The following is a 20,063-nucleotide window of genomic DNA, read 5'->3' on the forward strand; positions in this document are numbered from 1 at the left end:
ATAAACAATTGAATGTTTATACCACCATTGCTGCCATCAGAAATATGAAATTAAAGTAGCCAAGGGTTAAAGTATTGATGAAAAATTCTCTGTAGTCATGCCCACGTTTAGTTGGAGAAAACATTATCTATTTCCTAGGAAAACATGAAAAACAGAATATGATCAAATCATAGTTTTTTTTAAAAAAACATTTTTAAAAAAGAAAAAACAATGTTTTTCACTTTTACATAAGAAACTAGAAAACAAGAAATTTTTTTAATTGTTTTCCACTGTTTATTTTCCATTTTCTAAATTTAAAAAACCATGAATTATATTAACTTTTCTCATACGCCTCCGTCCTTGCCCAGTCACCCCTTGAACCCTAGCTCCCCCACCCCACCCGGCCTACCACTTAACTAAATGTATTAGAACATGTTTTTTAATATGAAAAATGAAAATATCATTTTTTATTTTTAAACACGTTTTTAAAATTTTATATGTTTTTTAAAGATGAAAAACTCTTTTCATTTTCAACAAAATTAATAATGGAAAACTAAAAAATATTTTCATAACTTAAGACGCCACATATTCCTCGTTCTTCAAATTGGAAAATGATATTTTTTTTCTTTAACAAACCAAACCTAGCTATTAATAACTACTTAATCACTTGACAAATCTGCTCATTGTTTTTTTTTTTCTTTTAATTTAATCTTTAATTTATTAGATGTCATGATAAAATTAATTGAAAAGATTAATAAATAAATTTACTAAAAGGATATTTTCTTTCAACCTAACTCGGATGGAACTAAATTCAACGTGACAACCCAAATCCCCATTCCCCAATGGGTGAAGGTTTTTGCCACCTTTTGCAAAGAGAAAACATGGCCCCACACACAATAGTCCCACGTTACAAAAACGCACATCAATCTGCCCTTTTTACTATTCACTTGCCATGCTACAAAATGTCCCTCAAATTCAATCACACTACTTCCTATCAACTACTACTACTACGTACTACTCTAAATCCAACCCATCATGGAAACACAAACCAACCCTATGTTCTACTCATCATCCAATGAACAACAATTACATCATCATTTTATAAACAATAACGCATCCAACAAGGAACACATGTTTGAAAAACCCTTAACCCCCAGCGACGTGGGGAAACTAAATCGACTCGTAATTCCCAAACAACACGCCGAAAAATACTTCCCGCTCGGCCGCGACAGTACTGACGCGGCCGAGCAGCAGAAAGGCGTGTTGTTGAGTTTCGAGGACGAGTCTGGAAAACAATGGAAGTTCCGGTACTCGTATTGGAATAGTAGTCAAAGTTATGTGTTAACTAAAGGTTGGAGCAAGTATGTCAAGGAGAAACAATTGGATGCCGGTGACGTTGTTTTGTTTGAAAGACATATGTTAGATTGCCACCGGATGTTTATAGCTTATAGACGGAGGTCTGAGACCCCCGTCGCGGTGGCTCATCATCAGCCGGTTGCTAATAATCTACAAGTTAGTGAGTGGGGTAATAACAGGGTGTATTATCCTGAGCACCATCTTTCAAATGTATCTCTTCCGCTCCCATATAACCAACCTGATTGCCTTCATGCAGCTGGTAATCATAATTATAATCAATTGCTTTATATATAAATGCTCCATATGATTTGTTCTTACTTTTGATTTAATTGGATATATTTACTTAATTATCAAAATGTGGATAGAAAATCAAGTAAATTCTTAATATATACAGTATACAATTTGCAATGACTATGTGTCTATACATGTGTCAAATATTTGTATAGTTATGATGATCTGTAATGAATTTGATTAAAGTTTTGTTGTGAAATAAAAATGCAGGAGAGGTATATGAAAATGTGGATAGTTACCAAAGAGGAACTAGACGGTTGAGGCTGTTCGGGGTGAATTTAGAGTGTCCTTATAATGACTCCGAGCCATCGACATCAGATGGCTCGAGCCATGGTGGTGGTCAACCAGACCACCAATACAACTTAACTTCCAACAATGTCCAACCTCATATGGTTAGTTACATTTTCATGGTTTAACTTTGATGCATGTTTTTTGAGTTGAATTACCATGCTACCTTGTTATCTTAAATTGGTGACAAACCCGAAAGCAAGAAAACAGAGATAACAATTATATATATATATATATATATATATTTTGGTGTTTTTAAAGTATAGAATTTAAAATTGTGAGGAACAGCTAGCTTGATATATTACTTAATGAGAAAGATATATAGTAATGTGTAATCAGCCTATTTGAATCACAGTAATTTTAAGTTATCTGTATGTTATCTTGGTTCAGAACAATATGGAATATTATCTCCAAGTTGAAAATATGATTTCATAATTATACTCCGGCCATGTGTTTTTATTATAATTAATACACACATAATGATTTTGTTGCTTCCTATTAGGAGACAGATATATTTGATGTGTTTATTTAATGTTTACATATCCAAGTCCAAACCTTTTTTTTTTCTTTTCGTTTCATATCCATTTTGTAACATAATATATACTTCTAGCCAAAGGTTCAAATTAATGAAGAAACTTGACCTTGTGGTCTTTTCGGCCTAATTGGCTATTTCCTAAGGACTAGTCATAATTCATAAGCAATAAAGTACCTCTCTTTGGGTATCAACTTATGTTGTATATGAAAAAACATTTACGGATACTTAATAGTTAAAACTACTATATTTACCAGTTGGTTCCTTGTATATATATGGGAGAAACAAAACATTTAGCAAAGAAACTAAACTGCTTAAAATATCATTAACTAATAGTCTGAATAATACCGGATGGAGATAATATACTCGTACAAGAATATAAACGATGTGTAAACATGTTGTGTCTAACTATCAAGGAAGTGAAAGATATGCAGTTTCTCATCAGTGTATTTTGAGATTTTGTAAATAATGAATGAATATTGAGTGGGCCTAACGGAATTTGTTTGTGTGCTGTGTATGTAACAGATGAGATACCACCAACATGAAGGATAAGACCTCTACGGGAATATGAGTCTCAATTATTTCTGATTGGATGGCACAAAATGAGGGAGATCCCAGATTTTCAGGCAGATTTTTTTTTCACTTTAAAAAAACCCAATAAAAAGGTCACCCTATAGATTCCTCCCAAAAGGGCCCAAATCCTCTACCAATTGGTCAAAAACCATTAAAAATGGTATCTGATTATGAATCACGTGATATTAAATTTAGCATAGCGGGTCTTAGCTTGTTGAAATATAAATTAGTATAAATGAAAATTGATAGTTGGGTGCTATCAATACATAGAAAGGTTAATTTTCGGTTTGAAGGAAAATGAAACGACTAATACATATATCGTCAAATGGGGATGAGTTTCGTATTCAATTTTGAACCCAACATTTCCCAAATCAATGGGTTTCATGTCGACGAACCAGACATTATTGTCGGTTCTTTAATTCATCAACTAAGCGTCAGATAGTATTTCTAAAATAAAATAGGATAGAGATAAACATTGCCTAAAGGCACGATGAATGATATGGGCCATTGAAGGAATGGGGGATGAAAAGGACTTGAGAAAAGAAAAGGTCCAATGGGGGGGTATGTGTCTGGTGGGGATGTTGCTAGCAACTGTTATGATTCTGTAGGATGGACATCATGTGTATGTGCATGTATAGTAAACAGTACATGTACCTCCATTACATGATATGTATATACAGTAAAACTTTAGTACTGTCTGGTGTAATTGTTGTTAATACAACAGAAGTTACTTGCACCATCTCTCCATTTGTCCTTGTTACCCTTGCTAAATTTATATTTTGTTCTCAAACAAAAGAATTCAGTTACAGTTGATAAAAGGTGATTTTTTTACTTCACTGTAGTTACTATTTACTCTACACATTTTGCCATACTACTTGCTTCAGGGATAGAGTGATGTAAGAAGTGAGAATCACTTCCTTTTTAACTTAAACATAAAATGAACATAACCGAAAGATCATACGAACACTTGCAATCATGTATAACATGTACTTTTACTTCCCCATATCTCAATTATTTTAACTTGGGTAAGATGCTACTATGAAAAAGGATTCCAGGAATTCACTATTACCATAAATCCGCTGAGGCTTTTAAAAACGTTTCTTTTTTGTTTAAAAAAATGTGTATTTACAAAGCATAAATACAGAAAACACTGCCAAGGTTGCATAATGTCTTTACAAGAGGTCTCGGGTGCGAATCTCACTTAGCAACATCTTGATGGTGGGCATAATGGCCACAAGGATAACACAACTAGGCCGCATACATCAGACTCAAATGACTCGCGTTCCCAGAGGTAACCTCAACGGGAATAACCTCATTCTTTCACCCGTTCATATCACAACTACAAAGTATATTCTTTAATACAAACTTTTCTTTCTTAGAAGAACAAACAACTTTCATTGCATCTTTATAACACGAGAAACTCGCTATTGAACAATAGAAAACTAGAAAGAGATGTTTCCGTAAGCTGCTAACTTGCTATCCATCATTATAACTATGTTGTAAATAACTTGAAAGCTTTCAACAATTTATCTATAAATTTACATAAAATTGTTCTAGTTGCCGTGTATAGACCAAGAAAACAAAGTTAGTTGCAGCACGAGAACCAGACTGCAACAAACCCGGGAAACTGAATCATGTGTATATATCGCCTGGGATATCCGTACTGGGAAAAAACAAGTGTAATTCGTAAGATTTGGAAGTCTGATTTATTGCAATCTTTAGATATAATCACATTTGTAGCATAGTATTTGATATCTAATATCATATTGTAATTATCAGATAATGCTCATCTGTTTACGAATATCCACATGTATATGTATATAATTACTAATATGAAGTTTGAAACATTAACCAAAATTATCTATTGGCGAGATGGGATTGTCGGAAAGGTAGAGTAACAAGCCAACGGTTTAAGGCTGGAAGGGCTCATGTGTAGTACAACTCAAACAGTTCCGGCTGTGTTGGGTTGACTCACAAACACTTGAAACCTTTTTTTTTTCTATCGAATAATGTGTTGAGTATGAATAACGATTACAGCTTACTACAACAGTTATTTAAATTTATAAATAATACGTAAAATGATATAGTAAGTTGTATAAATTAAAAATATGACTTTGGTGAACTTTCAACCCATTTGACTCGGCTCTGTTTAAGCAAAGCTTTTAATTTGACCGTTTGAGATATACCGGAAACCAAATCGACACACTTACAAGCAAGTGTGTTGAAATACCACCTCTAACAAAAGGCCTAGTCTCACATCTTATATCGAAAAATGCATAAAATACTTCAGAACATTAACTGTAGTATAAACTTATAAATATAAGTTTATTTTGCATAGTCAATGAAGATAATGCTCACCTATTATCCAACGGATGCATAACCAAGTCAAGGTGAATATGTGGTACTTGGTTAGATCTTGTTGTTTGGGTATAATCAGTTCACTTGACAGTTAGACGTTTTTTCTAGGAATGCTTCCATCCAGGCAGTGTTCAATCGGCAGACTCAGTGAGGGTCGACTCTGTGGTCTCCATTTCCTTAACCTTTTCAAGCTGCCTCAAAAGATCCAGCCTTTCAGGTCCATATGTGGATGGTATCTTCACAAAAAGAAAAGAATACAGTTATAAGATCCTGGCAGGTTTTTATGCAAGAAACAAGTCAACATGAAGGAGCTATGCCAGATATGTAGTACTCACCAGTGATGGTACGTATCTTTGAATAGCAGCCAACATCGCTGCATGACCCACTGCAGTGACCTATACATCACAAATCATTGTTCAGGTATATCTTCAACATTAGAGAGAATGAAGAATAAAGGCAAAGATTTCTTCTGGTTTTTGTTTTGATCACAGATTAAGAAAGATGCACACAGGCTTAAATTGCATCTGGTATAATAGAAGATAGTATGACGGTTTAATATATTTTGTAAGTCCAGTGGATAAGAAATTAGCATTCCAAAGTTGTCCATTTTCTAGACAGCAGTACCCTAAGTACTCTGACATTAGAAAATATTTGTTAATGCTGTCTACTTTCTCTAAAATACTGACACTGTATCTGTTCCATGATAAAAGAGCTCATTTACAACTACAATTTCAAGATAAGCAATAAAAATTATTATGCCCATTTGATCCAGCAGAGATAAAACATGACCTGAACAAACAATTCACAATTAAATGAATCATAATTGCCACCTCTAAATATGTAACAGTAATAAAGGAACTCACAGGTAGTAGCATGAGAATGCCAATTGGAACTACTGATGCCAGATCGGTTAAAGTTCTTCGAAGAGCTTGTTTCTCTTTGTCAGTCAGTTCATCCCCTATAACAACCCTTCTAAGTAATCCAGTAGCTGCAGCAACATCTATGGCCAGAAGTTGGGTACCCTGCAACACATCCTGTTCATACACCTACCATGATCAGTTACCAGCATTGTGGAGGTAGACAAAATAATATGGTGTAATCTATAAAGCTTAGCATATCCGACTGCTTTTGCACAGTAAGGGTATATTATATAATCAACAAGAAATATAATCAGCCTGAAACACTAAGCAGCACAGTTAGGATAAATTTGTCATTTACCGTGGTAGTTCCTTTGAACTTGCTTATGGACCTTTCAATGATATTGTCTTTCTCCTCAGTCTTAACCAGTTGAATCCCTTTAGCATCTTTAGAATAAATGCCAGGATCACCAGTCATTTTAATATCCTCCTATACGCAAATATAGGGAATCGGTAATTATGGATATAATATCTATAACAAACGGAGACAAAAACAGATCACTTTAGAATTTATAGGTTTACAGTGACATTATAGTCACCAAGGAAATGAACCCTAATATGACTTAATGAACAGGAGAGGAAACAGATAAATTGCTAAATGAACAGATCTTATTGTACTTCAAAAACCACATATACCCTAAACCATAATGCTATCAAAAACTGCACATCATATCAATCTTATCCAACCCTTTGTATACATAGCTGTAGTGATTTCAACCCACTATACAAAAGCGACTTATTCGGGTTGTGTTTAATTAACGAGTCTAATAGGTTAGATGGTTAGAAGTCGGTAAACATGTATTCAATGCGTCGGCCCTAGCAAAGGTGTTTTGACACATACGAGAACATAAACCTTACCGGGTTTAACCCAAACCCATATTGACACACAAGAAAATAAAAATAGGCCTTTATGGCCCTGAAGGTTCACCTGCGACGACTCCGGGCTACCCGCAAAGCAGGTGGTCGCCCGGGGATAATCGCCTTGCAAATCGGGTAGCTAGGTTAACCAAAAAACCTGCTTGTTTTGCCACCTTACATTATTTGATTTGACATTAACAGTTCATAACCCTTCTCTTTCAGGGACCATAAAGAATTGAGATTTGAGAATATAAATTGCTAAAAAGGCTTTAAATAACAAAATAACAGAAGAACCTCTTCATTCTCAGAGCGTTTTGCACTTCTTTCGACTCGCCTTTCAAGTTCTATAAGCTCGTTTCTTAATAACTCAAACCGCTGGATCTCATTTGATTCTAGTACACTTGTATCATCCTGCAGAAAAGTGATTACTTGAAATTTCAAACTGACAGATATGTGCATTATAAAAGATAACATAATCAAGCGTGTATGAACTATGATTACTCGAGCAAATACTAGATGTAGAAACCAAAATTAAAAAAATGAGAACTTCGTTCAATGTTTGGAAATATATCTGACATCTAGACCGCATACTTTTAACAAGTGAAAGGTTCAAATGGGAATGGAGAAACACACGAAGGTTAATTACTGCAAAACTTAGAGCTGATTCAAAAATGATCAAGTTCATTAACATGTGAAAAAAGTGAGGGGTTCACATGAGAATAAAAAAGTTGAAAACATGTTATTCGATCCGTTCACATGTGTATGGTCTAGATTGTTTACATGTGAACGGACCTAATCACATGTTAAGGTAATTTCTTGGGTTTCAATATTTTTATAAGTCATCTGAACATCTATCACTAATCACTTGAGAATTAACAAACAACTAGTAGTTCTTGTTCAAACCTTCCCCTTCCTAGCAAACAATAAACAAAAGCTGAGACAAATTGAACCTTCTTGCTAACATGCACTTTGACATATAAATTGAACCTTTGTCCAAAATGAATGCCTTTTCATTGATTGAAATTTATTCACAAACTCTAAGTCAAAAGTCAACTATCAAATATTCTTTTTCATGGAGCAGAAACCATCATATAACATAACGGGGTTGACCTACACAAGAAGTGCAGACAAACCTTTATATGCGTATACAATCTTAAAAAGGTAATCATAAGACATACATTTCTGTAGACAGTTTCTGACTGGAGGTCGGCAGATGGGGTTGGACGAGGTAGCAGAAAATTCCATAAGCCATCAGGTTTACTATAGAAAATAAGAAGAAAAAAAGGACGCAATTTGAAGTTAAAAAAGAGGCATGAACACACTAAAACATTAGTAGGAAATGCTAATCTTGTGCTGAGTGCTTGAATTTATTTGGTAAAGAACTATACCTGCTGGATACATCCATGTCTATATTGCCTCTATCAGATTTCCTTTTGTTCTTAGCAGAAGATTCTGAGCGACCATCATCAGTTCCCTAGATGCAAACAAGATACAGTAAGATGCACACATAAAAAAAAAAAGTCTGCATTCATGTTTATAATCATAAATGTGGTAACAAATGGAGTATATAATCATGAGTGATTGTGAGGCACTCAGCTGTTGGCATGCATCTCAAAAAAGTGAGCATTGGATTATGAATGTGTATCAATGTTCTTTGCTTTTGCAAAATCTTTGTTTGCCTTTTGACTAGGGTAATCATTGATATTAAGATGTGTTATCAGTTACCACTCAATTCTGAAATGCCAAACTAAAGCAGTAGTTGCACAACCTATTGTTTTTTTATTTAACATTTGTAGTTAGAAATTGAGATTTATGATCGGAAAAGAACCATGTCACAATGGTCCACCATTCCAGAATAACCTATCCATCCTTTTGATCTTCCAATAACTGATATATCAGTTTGATACTTATCTAGATAGAAATAGGTAACCGGCCAATATCCACGGTGAAGAAAATTATATGAAAAAGATGCTGTGGTGACAAAGTATCTCCTAGTTAGTCGAGGAATTGTTTAGCATATATTCCATTTGGATATACTTTGATGACTATCATCCACTAGTAATCAAAAGCAGAAATACAGAAATATTAACCATGCAAAATTTAAATTAATCGAGAAACTGTAAAATGTAAATCTAGTATTATTATAACAAGGTGGATTGTCATTGCTGAAACATAAAGTCATACAGATACCTGCCGAAGGGAAGCTGCTTTGGCTCTAAAAGATGCCTCCAGAAATTCAGCTTCTTTTTTAAGTTTCCTCATCTTCTCAAGGTCAGAACATGCAGCTTTTAAATGTTCCTTTCCAGAATTGGAGTTAGATACATGCAACTCTTGAAGTAACTCTTCAAGCCTTATAAGGGCTTCATCAACACTTTCCAATGCCTAAATAAAATACTAGTCACTCATCATATCATAGCCACTTACAAATTTTCCATTTGCAAAAGACTAGAATAAGAAACACCGAGTATTTGGAGTTATGTATCTATTAATGGGATCTTACTTCTTCCAGGCCCATAAAATGTTATCACACTATATTTATAATTGGTCTGGATCCTAAATCAGCTATTTAGTTTTTGCTGATTATATTGTGTACATATGTAAAGATTCGGATACATATAGTAAGAATATGAGAAGATCATATCATTTGCCCAAGGTTTAAAATCTCAAATTGGTAGTATATAGTGAGATTCACACTAAAAGAAAAAAAAAACAATGGAAACTGTAACTTTTAACACTTGATAGTGAAGATCAAGATACCTTGTCAGTTGTCACTAAATCAGCTATTTAGTTTTTGCTGACTATATTGTGTACATATGTAAAGATTGCCAGATTGGGATACATATATTAAGAAAATGAGAAGATCATATCATTTTCCCAAGGTTTAAAATCTCAAATTGGGAGTATATAGTAAGATTCACACTGAAAGCAAAAAGAACATTGGAAAATGTAACTGTTATAACTTGATAGTGAAGATCAAGATACCTTGTCAAAAGAATCCAATTCTTTTTTCAATGGAGCGTAACCTCCTGAGCGAACAATCTCCAACGCACTTGTAGTACTGCTTTCAATCACTTGCCTCCTATATTAACATGTCCATATGCTCTAAATGACGGGATCTTTACAGAAAAAAAATCATTGGAGTAATAGAAATACAGTGTTATCATGTATGAGATAGAGCAGTCGTTGGCTGCATAGCATTCAACGTACTTGGGTATGCCTAATTCTTCCATAGACTCCTGTAAGATGTTGTGCCTGAAATGAAGAAAACATGTATGACTTAGATTACCTCATTAGCCAAGATTTATTTGAGATCTCTATGTTGTGAAAAAAGAGATGCCATACCCTCTAGAAAGGAATCTTGCAGCCTTGACGTTAGAAGGATTCTCAAGCCACTTACTATATTTGATAAAGCTCTGAATCCAGTGCGAACAAACATCTAAAACAACGGGGATAGCTTCCTCATTTGGAGGACCTTGTTTACTTTTATGGCCATGGGAACCTTTTTTAGTGTCAATGTCACCTGGATAGAATGGAAGCCAATCCAACTCTTCGCATACAACCTACCAAGAGTTGGTCACTTTCAGATTTTGCAATTTCAAATTTACTCGATACTTTAGTCCAACATGCTAACCTCCACATACAGTTGATAAGAGCTTATTGATGCAAGCTGAGGATAGTACAGCACACTCCCACCAATAAGATACCTGATTTGAGAAAAGACAATAATCTGACTCAGTTCCAATTCAAAGTTGACATGAGAGCACTGATCGATGGAGAAGTGACCATAATCTGAAAGCTTTACCTGATCAAGCTTTGAATGGGTTTAGGAACCTCTTCAAAGTTATTTGCAGATAAGTACAACTGTGTCCTCCTTCCTAAAGCAATGAAGAATCCAAAAATAGCCAAATCCTTATCCAAGACCTGCAGGCATAATAAACAACTTAAACTATGCAATGTGGCTACTGTTGATATTGTACAGGAATATTGCCTACGCCGAAGGGATAACTGATAACATTTGAAATAGTGATTACAAAATACAAAGAAATGTCCAATTTATAAATAGCTACCACAATTTATGAGATGAACATCGAAAAAATTGGAAAAGACCAGCTACAAAAACTGTCATGCCTGATGCAAAATTAGCCATGGAATCAAAAAGTGAAGACCTCTACTTACAAACTAAAACATGTTCCATCACCTAATAAGGTGAAAACATAGAGCAATTCTAATGATAGCAACAAGAAAGAAAAGAAAATGGCGGCAGTATATGGATCTTATATTCTGATATGTATCCCAATTCAATATCTATAAGATCATATTTAGTAACAACACTTATCACCAAAAAGAAAAAAAAAAAAAAAGGGAATGCAGAAAGAGCAATCTTCAATCATATATAAATATCTATTTCTTTACGAGAGCAGTGAAACTTTGACAAGTTATACCTCAATGCTTTCACAAGTTGTCAGTCTTGACCATATTCTCTCTCTATCAATAGCTCGCTGTAGCTGCTTTTGTACAAGGCTAACCCAAAATAAAACTTCTTCAGGACCTTGATCATCTCTCACTCTACATGCTGCGGCTCGAGGTCCAAAGTGAACCAGAAATTCTCTGCGTAGACCAATCTCTTTTATGGAGCTATAAGCTTTGCGGATAGGAACAAATTCAACCAGCATGTCCATCAGTCGACCAGTTATCTCAGGAAGAACAGAGTAAAACTGTGTGCAAGCAACTTTAGTAGGACCTAGTTTTGTGATGGCAGCAACACAACTCAACGCAAACAAGAGCAAAGATCTGTCACTTGCATCCCCTGAGCTCAAGGACATTCCTTTTCTAATCCTAGAGACACAAACAAGTTAGCATGATGAAAAAAAAAACAAACAATATGCTGCATATATGAGGTATTACTTACACTCCGGTAGCAGCTGCAAATCGTTGATCCTTCTCAAAATAGTTGACAAAACTGGACACTACAGATGGAACTTGCTCAGACCAAAACCAATCATAAAGTTCAGGCTGTTTGTCAGATAGTGCATCCCGGATTACACTTTCTAAGGAAGCAGAATGACGAGATAGGCTGCATAATAGTTGTTGTCAAATTAATGTAACAGACTGCATAATGAAATGCCATCTTTATAATCAGGAAAATATGGATATACATATGAAAGCAGAAAAAAAGGAAACTGAACGACACATGATTCCTGAGAATCACCTTCTAAATGCAACAGGGAATGTCTATTTTAGAAAAAAAGGATAAGCAACCAGCAAAAGAAGAGGCAAAACGGGATGATACCATACAATTCTTTTGGTTGTAAATCGCATGCCAGACCTAGCGACCAAAACAATTAACCGACTTCCAAAGAGACATCTTTCTCGACCATTTAGGCATATATGTGGCAAAATAGAATGATTGCATCTTTTATTTTCTCATGCACAAGGAAGACACCGAGTGTGATATTAAATAATCCTATTTAAGATCCATACCTCCTCTGAACAAAAACATTGATGTCTCGGTCTCTTCTGTCTCCACGAGATGAAATCTCACAAGCTGCTAAAAGTAACGAATACACTGAGGCCTGAAAAATATCAGAAGTTCAGAACTTATCAGCTATAGCCATAAGTTAAAAGCCACGGGTATATAATAAACCAGAATCCAACGGTAATATAAGAAGCTATAGAAGATATAGAATTGCCTTCTAGTGGTAATGAACTTTATCTCCACTGTACAGACTTCCTACAGACCATAAAGAAAAGTACTATGGCGAACTTGATTGAAGATATGGTTAAAACATATACAGATGATCAGCTGGTACCTAATATTTGTATGTTCAAAAATAAAATTTATATAGAATACATGCACATGAATACGCTTATTTCAATGACTAATTAATTTTACTGATCTGTTTGTTAAACTGGAAACCTACACTATCAATATTCTATCAACATCGATTCTTTTTCATAGAAAAAAGAGAACCACCAAAAGAGCATAAAATTGATTAAAGTGTTATATGTGGATCTGAAATTCTATACTGCAGTATATACAAATGTATTCAAGCAAGATTTACAGAACTATAGCAATAACATGAGGTACACAGATCACAAGCATGTTCAGAACAAACCTGATAAGATAGGGCCTTCACCCAAGCAGTTTGATCTATACCAAGCCAGGCGGTTGAGAACCATGATAACTTGGATGCGGAACTCTGCTCTCTAATGGCAAGCTCATATACCCTTGCAGCATCATGCAACGATTGGATAAGCGCACTGTTATATTCTTCATTTTGCATTGTATCGTCAATCTTGACCCTCATTTCTTCATCATCACCACTAGTACTTGCTTGAGGATTCCCATTAACTGTTACACCATCATCAGCAGAAGCAAACAACATAAACTGTCTTGTTCTTCTTGATTTGTAACGATTCAAACAGGATAATTGAGGATCTACGGATCTGGATCTAAGACCAAGAGTTCCATCGCCTAACAAACAAAGATTTATCTGACTTCTCTTCCGTGAACACGCCGTATTAAACAATAGGTAACCCACAGCACCTACCTTCTTGTGAAAATAACATGTTCTGGAATGTTTACACGAAATCCATGTATTCAAATATCTGCATCATATATGCAATGTAGAAAAGTTATGCTTTGACAGATACAAGACCTTTGCTACATTCTTTTTCTCTCTATTAATTCAACACTAACTCTCTTTGAAAAACGACGTGGTGATAGCCAGGTTCAATAATCAATGCAGATAGTCATGATTTATAAACATTTTTTAACGTTCTTCCCAATGCCACTAACTCCACCAGCCCCAGCCTCATTAACTATGCATTTCACACACCATACGATATACGATCCGACACAATTATAAATTCCTTATAAAAGAAAGTAATTGGTTCCAAATTGAACTATCGTATCAATGATTTAACTCCAGTAACTAATGTGTGACTTATCTGTAAAAATTATAAGGCAAATCCCTTCCCCCACTTCAAGACTAAGTAATACCTAGATAAAACCGCCACATTACCCCTTTTTTTCTACATTCTTATAAAAAAAAAAGTGACACGTCATGTCGTCACCTCAAACATGAACTGCTCAACTCAGATGTCAGTGGCGCCAGCCGCCGTTGACAGAATTATTTTGTATTAGGTTTTGATATTTCCATTTAAACTCCTTTTTACTACCTAAAACTATCTGTCACCACATGGCACAGGCACAAATCAAGTTTTAGTTAACACTTCAAGCTTTAGAACTCTAAGTACACATCAAATATCATCTACCATGAACGAATTCAATTTGCGTAAACAATTTCCTAAGTAGAAATACCTAATAGAGTAGTAGGTAATATCCATAAACGAAAGGCATTTCAGGACTTAATTAACTTATTAAAATTGATCAAGCTTAATACATCCTGATCATTCGCTACAAACGGAATTCAATACGTCTAATTTCCACTAAATTTTAATTTACTACTCAACGAACTTATAAAACACATGCAATTTAACTCTGCATAATGTAGAATCAAATAGATTATTAGTCAAACAATATACATATTATATAATGAGTATTGAGTAGTATATATAATTATAATATATGAACTTACTTGGTTAGGGTTACGGAACGAGCGGAAGAAACGGTAGGGAGAGCGTGAGGTTGAGATATGGTCATTGACGGAGTATATATAGATATAGTAGATATATGTATAGATTATAAGAAGAGAAAATGTGTAGATATACAGAAGGGTTCGGGGAACAGAATGACAAGGGAAAATGAAAGAGGATAAGGAAAGCGGGGGAGCGATCGGCGGAAGAGCCACGTCGACGAGAGGAAAGCTTGTGGTGTGAGACAGACTGAGTAGAAGAAATAAGCAAAAAGGAGAGATGATATTAGATGAATTTTCGGGTCGGGTCGGGTTGCGGATAGTATTTGTTTCAATTTTGGTGGGTGGGGGTTGTTAGCCACTTACGCTCGCTCCGAACTCCGAAGTCGATGAATCAAGTGAGGATAATATTTGGCTCAACTTTTGTCATAAAAAGTTGTCATGTTCTATTTATCCGATACGAAGCTTTATCTCACCGCAAACTTTAAATTTGTTCACGCATTTACCTTACCACGTCTTCTTTAATTACTACTCGTAGTATCATATTCTCTCGACAAATAGATAGATATTTATTCACCGTTTTCAATACATTACAACTTTCTAACCTATCACGTTATCATAATAAGTAATAAGTATATTGACATTACATGCGAGTTAATATTTTTATGTGTAAAGGCTATATCTTTTGTTGTAAAGGTTGGAGGTTTAAGATGATACTTTGTATTGAATACGATAATATTATCTGTAAGTACACCTCATAATTAATGACAATTATGAGGAATCAAGCACACTATCACTTTTAGTATGGTCAATATATCACTCGATTTCTTACTTCCGGCCCTTGTTACTTCATCTAAATGTGCATAATGTCAGTGGTGGAGCCGGATTGAAAAGGATGGGTAGCATAAATTTTTTTAATCGTTGGCCTTGTATCGACGTTTACGATACTGACTAAATTGTTATGATTGTTAAGTTTTTTTTCTTAAGATTTTTGGCTATTTTTAATGACTTTTTAAGAGTTTTTAGCACTTTGATAGTTTTCATTTATCATTCAATTGCAAAAGTATGTCTTTTATGGGTTTTATTATTAGGATAATCTTTTGAAAGTTTAAAATTAATTACATTGACGGGTATCCCGTATTTTTGTTTGACCCGTAACACCAATAAAAAGTACATCATTTTTCAAAAAAAAATACACTACATGGATCTAGCGGACCCGTAGTCTGGACTACCCTAAGTTGTGTGTAGTTCCACCTATGCATGATGTATGACACGTACATAAAATAAAATCATTTAACTCGTTTAGGGCATCTTTTTTTCGATCTCTTTCAAGGTGCTTAACTTTGAAAATCAACATATTTACAGTTCAAATTCCACGAGCTAGCACAAGCTTTTTTGGGCGGTTATAAATATCGCATTTTGATACATATAAATGGTAAAACTTTTTAAAACATTAACTCTTTCTTCATTCATTAGTTTTGTCAACATGAACACACTTTTAAACATAAGTGGCTGTTACACATCTTAAATTTTTTAATAACTTAACTTTTTTTTCTCCGATTAAACATGACATTTATAAAAATATATATTCATTAATAAAAGGGTTTAGTAGTGTGAATAAACATGAGAAAATAGTTGTTTACATTTTGTTTATTACATTAATTATTTAACTCATGTCATTATGCTTTTATTTTATAGAAACACAAGTGCACTATCAAATCTTGACATGACATTAATAATCAAACATGTAAAACAAATAATTAATATTTTAGTATCACATTTTATTTTTACTTTGATTATGATTAAATTTGTTACATTTAAATTTACCGATTCACTTTTTCGTATATATTCATACGTTTGAATTTGTAAAGTTTTTTTGGATTTAAACATATATAAATCTTAATATAAATACGTTATAAATAACTCATATATTTGACACCAGAATAAATCTAACATTTATTAAATTAATAAAGGAAGATTGTGATTACATAAGATTTTATAAAAATTGTATTACCACACATTTTTTAAATTTAATTATGACATCATCATACTTTTTGTTTAAAATTTAAAATATATTTTAAAAAATATGTATCATTAATATATAATTTTTTTTAAATGTCCACATTATTATGTAAGATTTTAATCACCTTAATTTTCGTTATAATAGACCAAAAACCATGATATTTTTTCCCCAACCAAATGTGTTTTAAAGCGTCCACAACTACACAACCACTACAAACAATATTGCATTTGTTCACACTTTTAGGTGAGTGTGAATAAATTAAAATTTTGTCACGCTTTTTAGTGTGTAGAAATATATTGAATTAAAAGTGTATGAAAATTTCTCTACACTAAAAAGTGTGTATAAATAAAAGTTCACACTTTTTAGTGTGAAATTTTAAACTTATTTTGTCACACCTCATTTGTTCACGGTAACTTTTTTAGTTACCGTGGACAAATGGAGTGTGACAAAATAATTATGAAAGTTCACCCTAAAAGGTGTGAACTTTTATTTCTACACACTTTTTAGTGTGGAGAAATTTCCACACACTTTTAATTTAATATATTTCTACACACTAAAAAGCGTGACAAAATTTTTAATTTGTTCACACTCACCTAAAAAGTGTGAACAAATGCAATATGATTTGTAGTGAATTATTTTTTCCGTTAAATTTCGTTTTTTACATATTAATTTATCACAAGTTTTCAACTTGTTATTATACATTTTAATATGACAACATATTTTAAAGCTATCCGGATATCATTCGGTTTATTTGCAAAACATTTATCGGTTAACTCGGATTGATTAGCTAGTAATACTATAAAAATACAAAGCATCAATCTAGACGCGAGTTAAATTAATCACTACCCATTATTATACTTAAGTAAAATCTTGGATGATTATTTTGAACTTCACATGAAAAACATGAGTTTGATTGTTTTTTCATAGAAGAAAGTATAAACAAGATAGGGTATAGAATCAGTATAAACTTCAAATCCTTCCAGAAAACAAAAAAATCTTTCATGAGTTTGACTATAAATGAATTTTGATCACACATTTTAACTCTAATGAACCTTAATAATGTCCTATCGATTTTTATAATATTGCTGTCACTTACTTTGGTCATCGGTCAACTTTCACCGTTTCCAAACTCTAAGGACATTTTTGTACTTTCACACACTTTACTTACCGAACCAACTATATTTCTCATACATTATATGTACTCGAAACTCCAAAATTCCATACACACCCAATACTCTCATAAACACGTAATTAAACATCACCATCATATCCTCACAATAATTAAACCATGTCATCAGTGATCAGCACCGTATCACCACCACAAACCACCGAGATTTCTTCTTTACACACGGATATATTTGAAACACATATATTGACTCGACTCGATGGACAAACTTTAGCCTCAACTAGTTGCACTAGTGCCAGCATGTTACATTCTATGTCTCAACGCAACAACAATCTTTTGTGGTCTAATGTTTGTCACACCACTTGGCCCTCAACCTCCAGCGAGCCCGTAAATGGCATCATTTCAACGTTTTCCGACAACCACTACAACGGATTTAGGGCGTTTTTCTCTCAAGCATTTCCTCTACCGTCGTCCGACCCCACCACCACTGCCACTCAGCCGTCTTCGTCCAAATTAGCAATTGGTATGTTATATACCTTAACTTAATTTATAACATATATCCAGAAACATAAAAGTGTATAACCGACATACACATAATTAACAAAACTTTGTCATACACAACATTTTCATGTTTTTTTACTGCACTGTATATACTAGCTAGTTATATATATATTTTTCTACTAATTTTGTTGTATATACACGTAATATCCCTTTGAATGTTTTTAACTACTCGCATCACTTTTCATATATATTATTTTTTTTATTACAATCCATTTTCATGTTTCTACTATCCCTTAATTTCTTGTATATTTAATATAACTACTAATTTTGTTGTATATAAAAGAAATTGGCATTAGTATCAGCTAAGTTATATACCTCAAAATATATAGATCTTGATGATACTCTAGTAGGATCTTTTTTTGTTTAGTTTATGAAACGTATTTTACACGTTTTGAATGCATAGTGTGACAAAATATATTAAATAATTAATCAATATCAGTTTAATTAAATTGTTTAAGTATAAATAAGTTTTCTGTTATTCTGCAAAGAATTTACGACCAGGCACGTACACTATTTTTTGACCCAGTTAATAAATAATACTGTATTACAGCTTTTATGAAATTTACACGGAAAATATCTTACGCGGTTCACGAGGAACCTGACTAAATAATTGGTGTACGATTTTGTATAATTTGCAGTGTCCCCGAGTGAATTGATCTCAGCGGTGGATGTGTACTACAAAAACAAACTTATCTTCACGAAAATCGAGGAAACCGAAACAGTTTCTACTTGGTTCCAGTGTTCGCCTTTCAGAGTCGACCTACTAGACCCGAAAGATACGGTCCCGACAGAGATACCGCACCCGAAAGGGGAGGACACGTGTATGGCTATGATGGATGACATGTCACTAAGTTGGATACTAATAGACCCGGTTTCGAAACATGCCATAAATCTCTCATCTCATAAGCCGGTTTCCGTGCAACGACATTGGTTAAGTGGTGAAGTACAAGTGCGTTTTGGGTCGATACTCGCGGGCGGAAACCATAAGTACTCGTCGGCCGCTGCCGCGGTGGTGCGATGCGGGATCGTGGTGAATTGCGGGCAGTCCGAGGGAGGGGAGATGCAAGTCAGGGAGTTGTGTTTGGAAATTGAGGATATGGATGGAAAACATTTAAACGGTAAGGATAGTTTAGTCATTTTACGGAAGACGATGGGGGGTAAAAGAGGAAGTGGGGTGAATAGAGAAAACGAAGCAAGAATTAGGAACAAGAAATTTGAAGAAATGAAAAAAGAAAGAAAAGACAGAAAGTTGAGATTGGAAGGGACATTAGATACTTTGTCTGTTGTTTTTGGCCTATCAGTTTTTGCTGGTTTGTTTTTTGTGTTTTGTTAAAGAATTGATATAGAATTCTGTAAATGGAAATGTATGTAATTATTAGTTGAGGAATATAGGTAGTGTAGAATTTTGTAAATGGAAATCTATGTATGTATAGAGATATAATTAGTCGTTAAAGAAATATCATAATTTCTATTGTTAGATGGTCGTTTTGTGACGTATCAATGTGTTTGGATGCATATATACTAATCATAGTCGTCATACTAATATTGTTATATTGCGGCTTCCGTTTGGTAGCGATTTTTTCTCATGTCTTGAATTTTTGTA

At 33.9% G+C, this 20,063-nt stretch overlaps 3 protein-coding genes across 3 annotated transcripts; 2 read left to right on the forward strand and 1 right to left on the reverse strand.

Annotated features, from left to right (window-relative positions):
- The first annotated feature begins 1,014 nt into the window (after positions 1-1,014).
- Positions 1,015-3,126, forward strand: LOC122595524 (B3 domain-containing protein At2g36080-like). The gene is made up of 3 exons (XM_043767895.1): positions 1,015-1,555; positions 1,831-2,018; positions 2,972-3,126. The coding sequence occupies exons 1-3, from the start codon at positions 1,015-1,017 to the stop codon at positions 2,996-2,998; spliced, it is 756 nt and encodes a 251-aa protein (XP_043623830.1). The 3' UTR covers positions 2,999-3,126.
- Positions 3,127-4,352: 1,226 nt separating this feature from the next.
- Positions 4,353-15,002, reverse strand: LOC122602607. The gene is made up of 19 exons (XM_043775211.1): positions 14,754-15,002; positions 13,269-13,761; positions 12,634-12,725; positions 12,062-12,226; positions 11,595-11,988; positions 10,955-11,073; positions 10,784-10,856; positions 10,495-10,712; positions 10,360-10,404; positions 10,135-10,231; positions 9,343-9,534; positions 8,541-8,626; positions 8,331-8,412; positions 7,447-7,563; positions 6,596-6,724; positions 6,241-6,411; positions 5,713-5,772; positions 5,378-5,613; positions 4,353-4,682 (listed from the first exon to the last, which is right to left on the reverse strand). The coding sequence occupies exons 1-18, from the start codon at positions 14,816-14,818 to the stop codon at positions 5,509-5,511; spliced, it is 2,703 nt and encodes a 900-aa protein (XP_043631146.1). The 5' UTR covers positions 14,819-15,002; the 3' UTR covers positions 4,353-4,682; positions 5,378-5,508.
- A 3,059-nt stretch (positions 15,003-18,061) lies between these two features.
- LOC122595532 (probable F-box protein At2g36090) lies at positions 18,062-19,852 on the forward strand. The gene is made up of 2 exons (XM_043767907.1): positions 18,062-18,422; positions 19,099-19,852. The coding sequence occupies exons 1-2, from the start codon at positions 18,062-18,064 to the stop codon at positions 19,791-19,793; spliced, it is 1,056 nt and encodes a 351-aa protein (XP_043623842.1). The 3' UTR covers positions 19,794-19,852.
- The last annotated feature ends 211 nt before the right edge of the window (positions 19,853-20,063 follow it).

The sequence above is a fragment of the Erigeron canadensis genome, chromosome 1 (assembly GCF_010389155.1).
Source record: "Erigeron canadensis isolate Cc75 chromosome 1, C_canadensis_v1, whole genome shotgun sequence".
Classification (NCBI taxonomy): Eukaryota; Viridiplantae; Streptophyta; class Magnoliopsida; order Asterales; family Asteraceae; genus Erigeron; species Erigeron canadensis.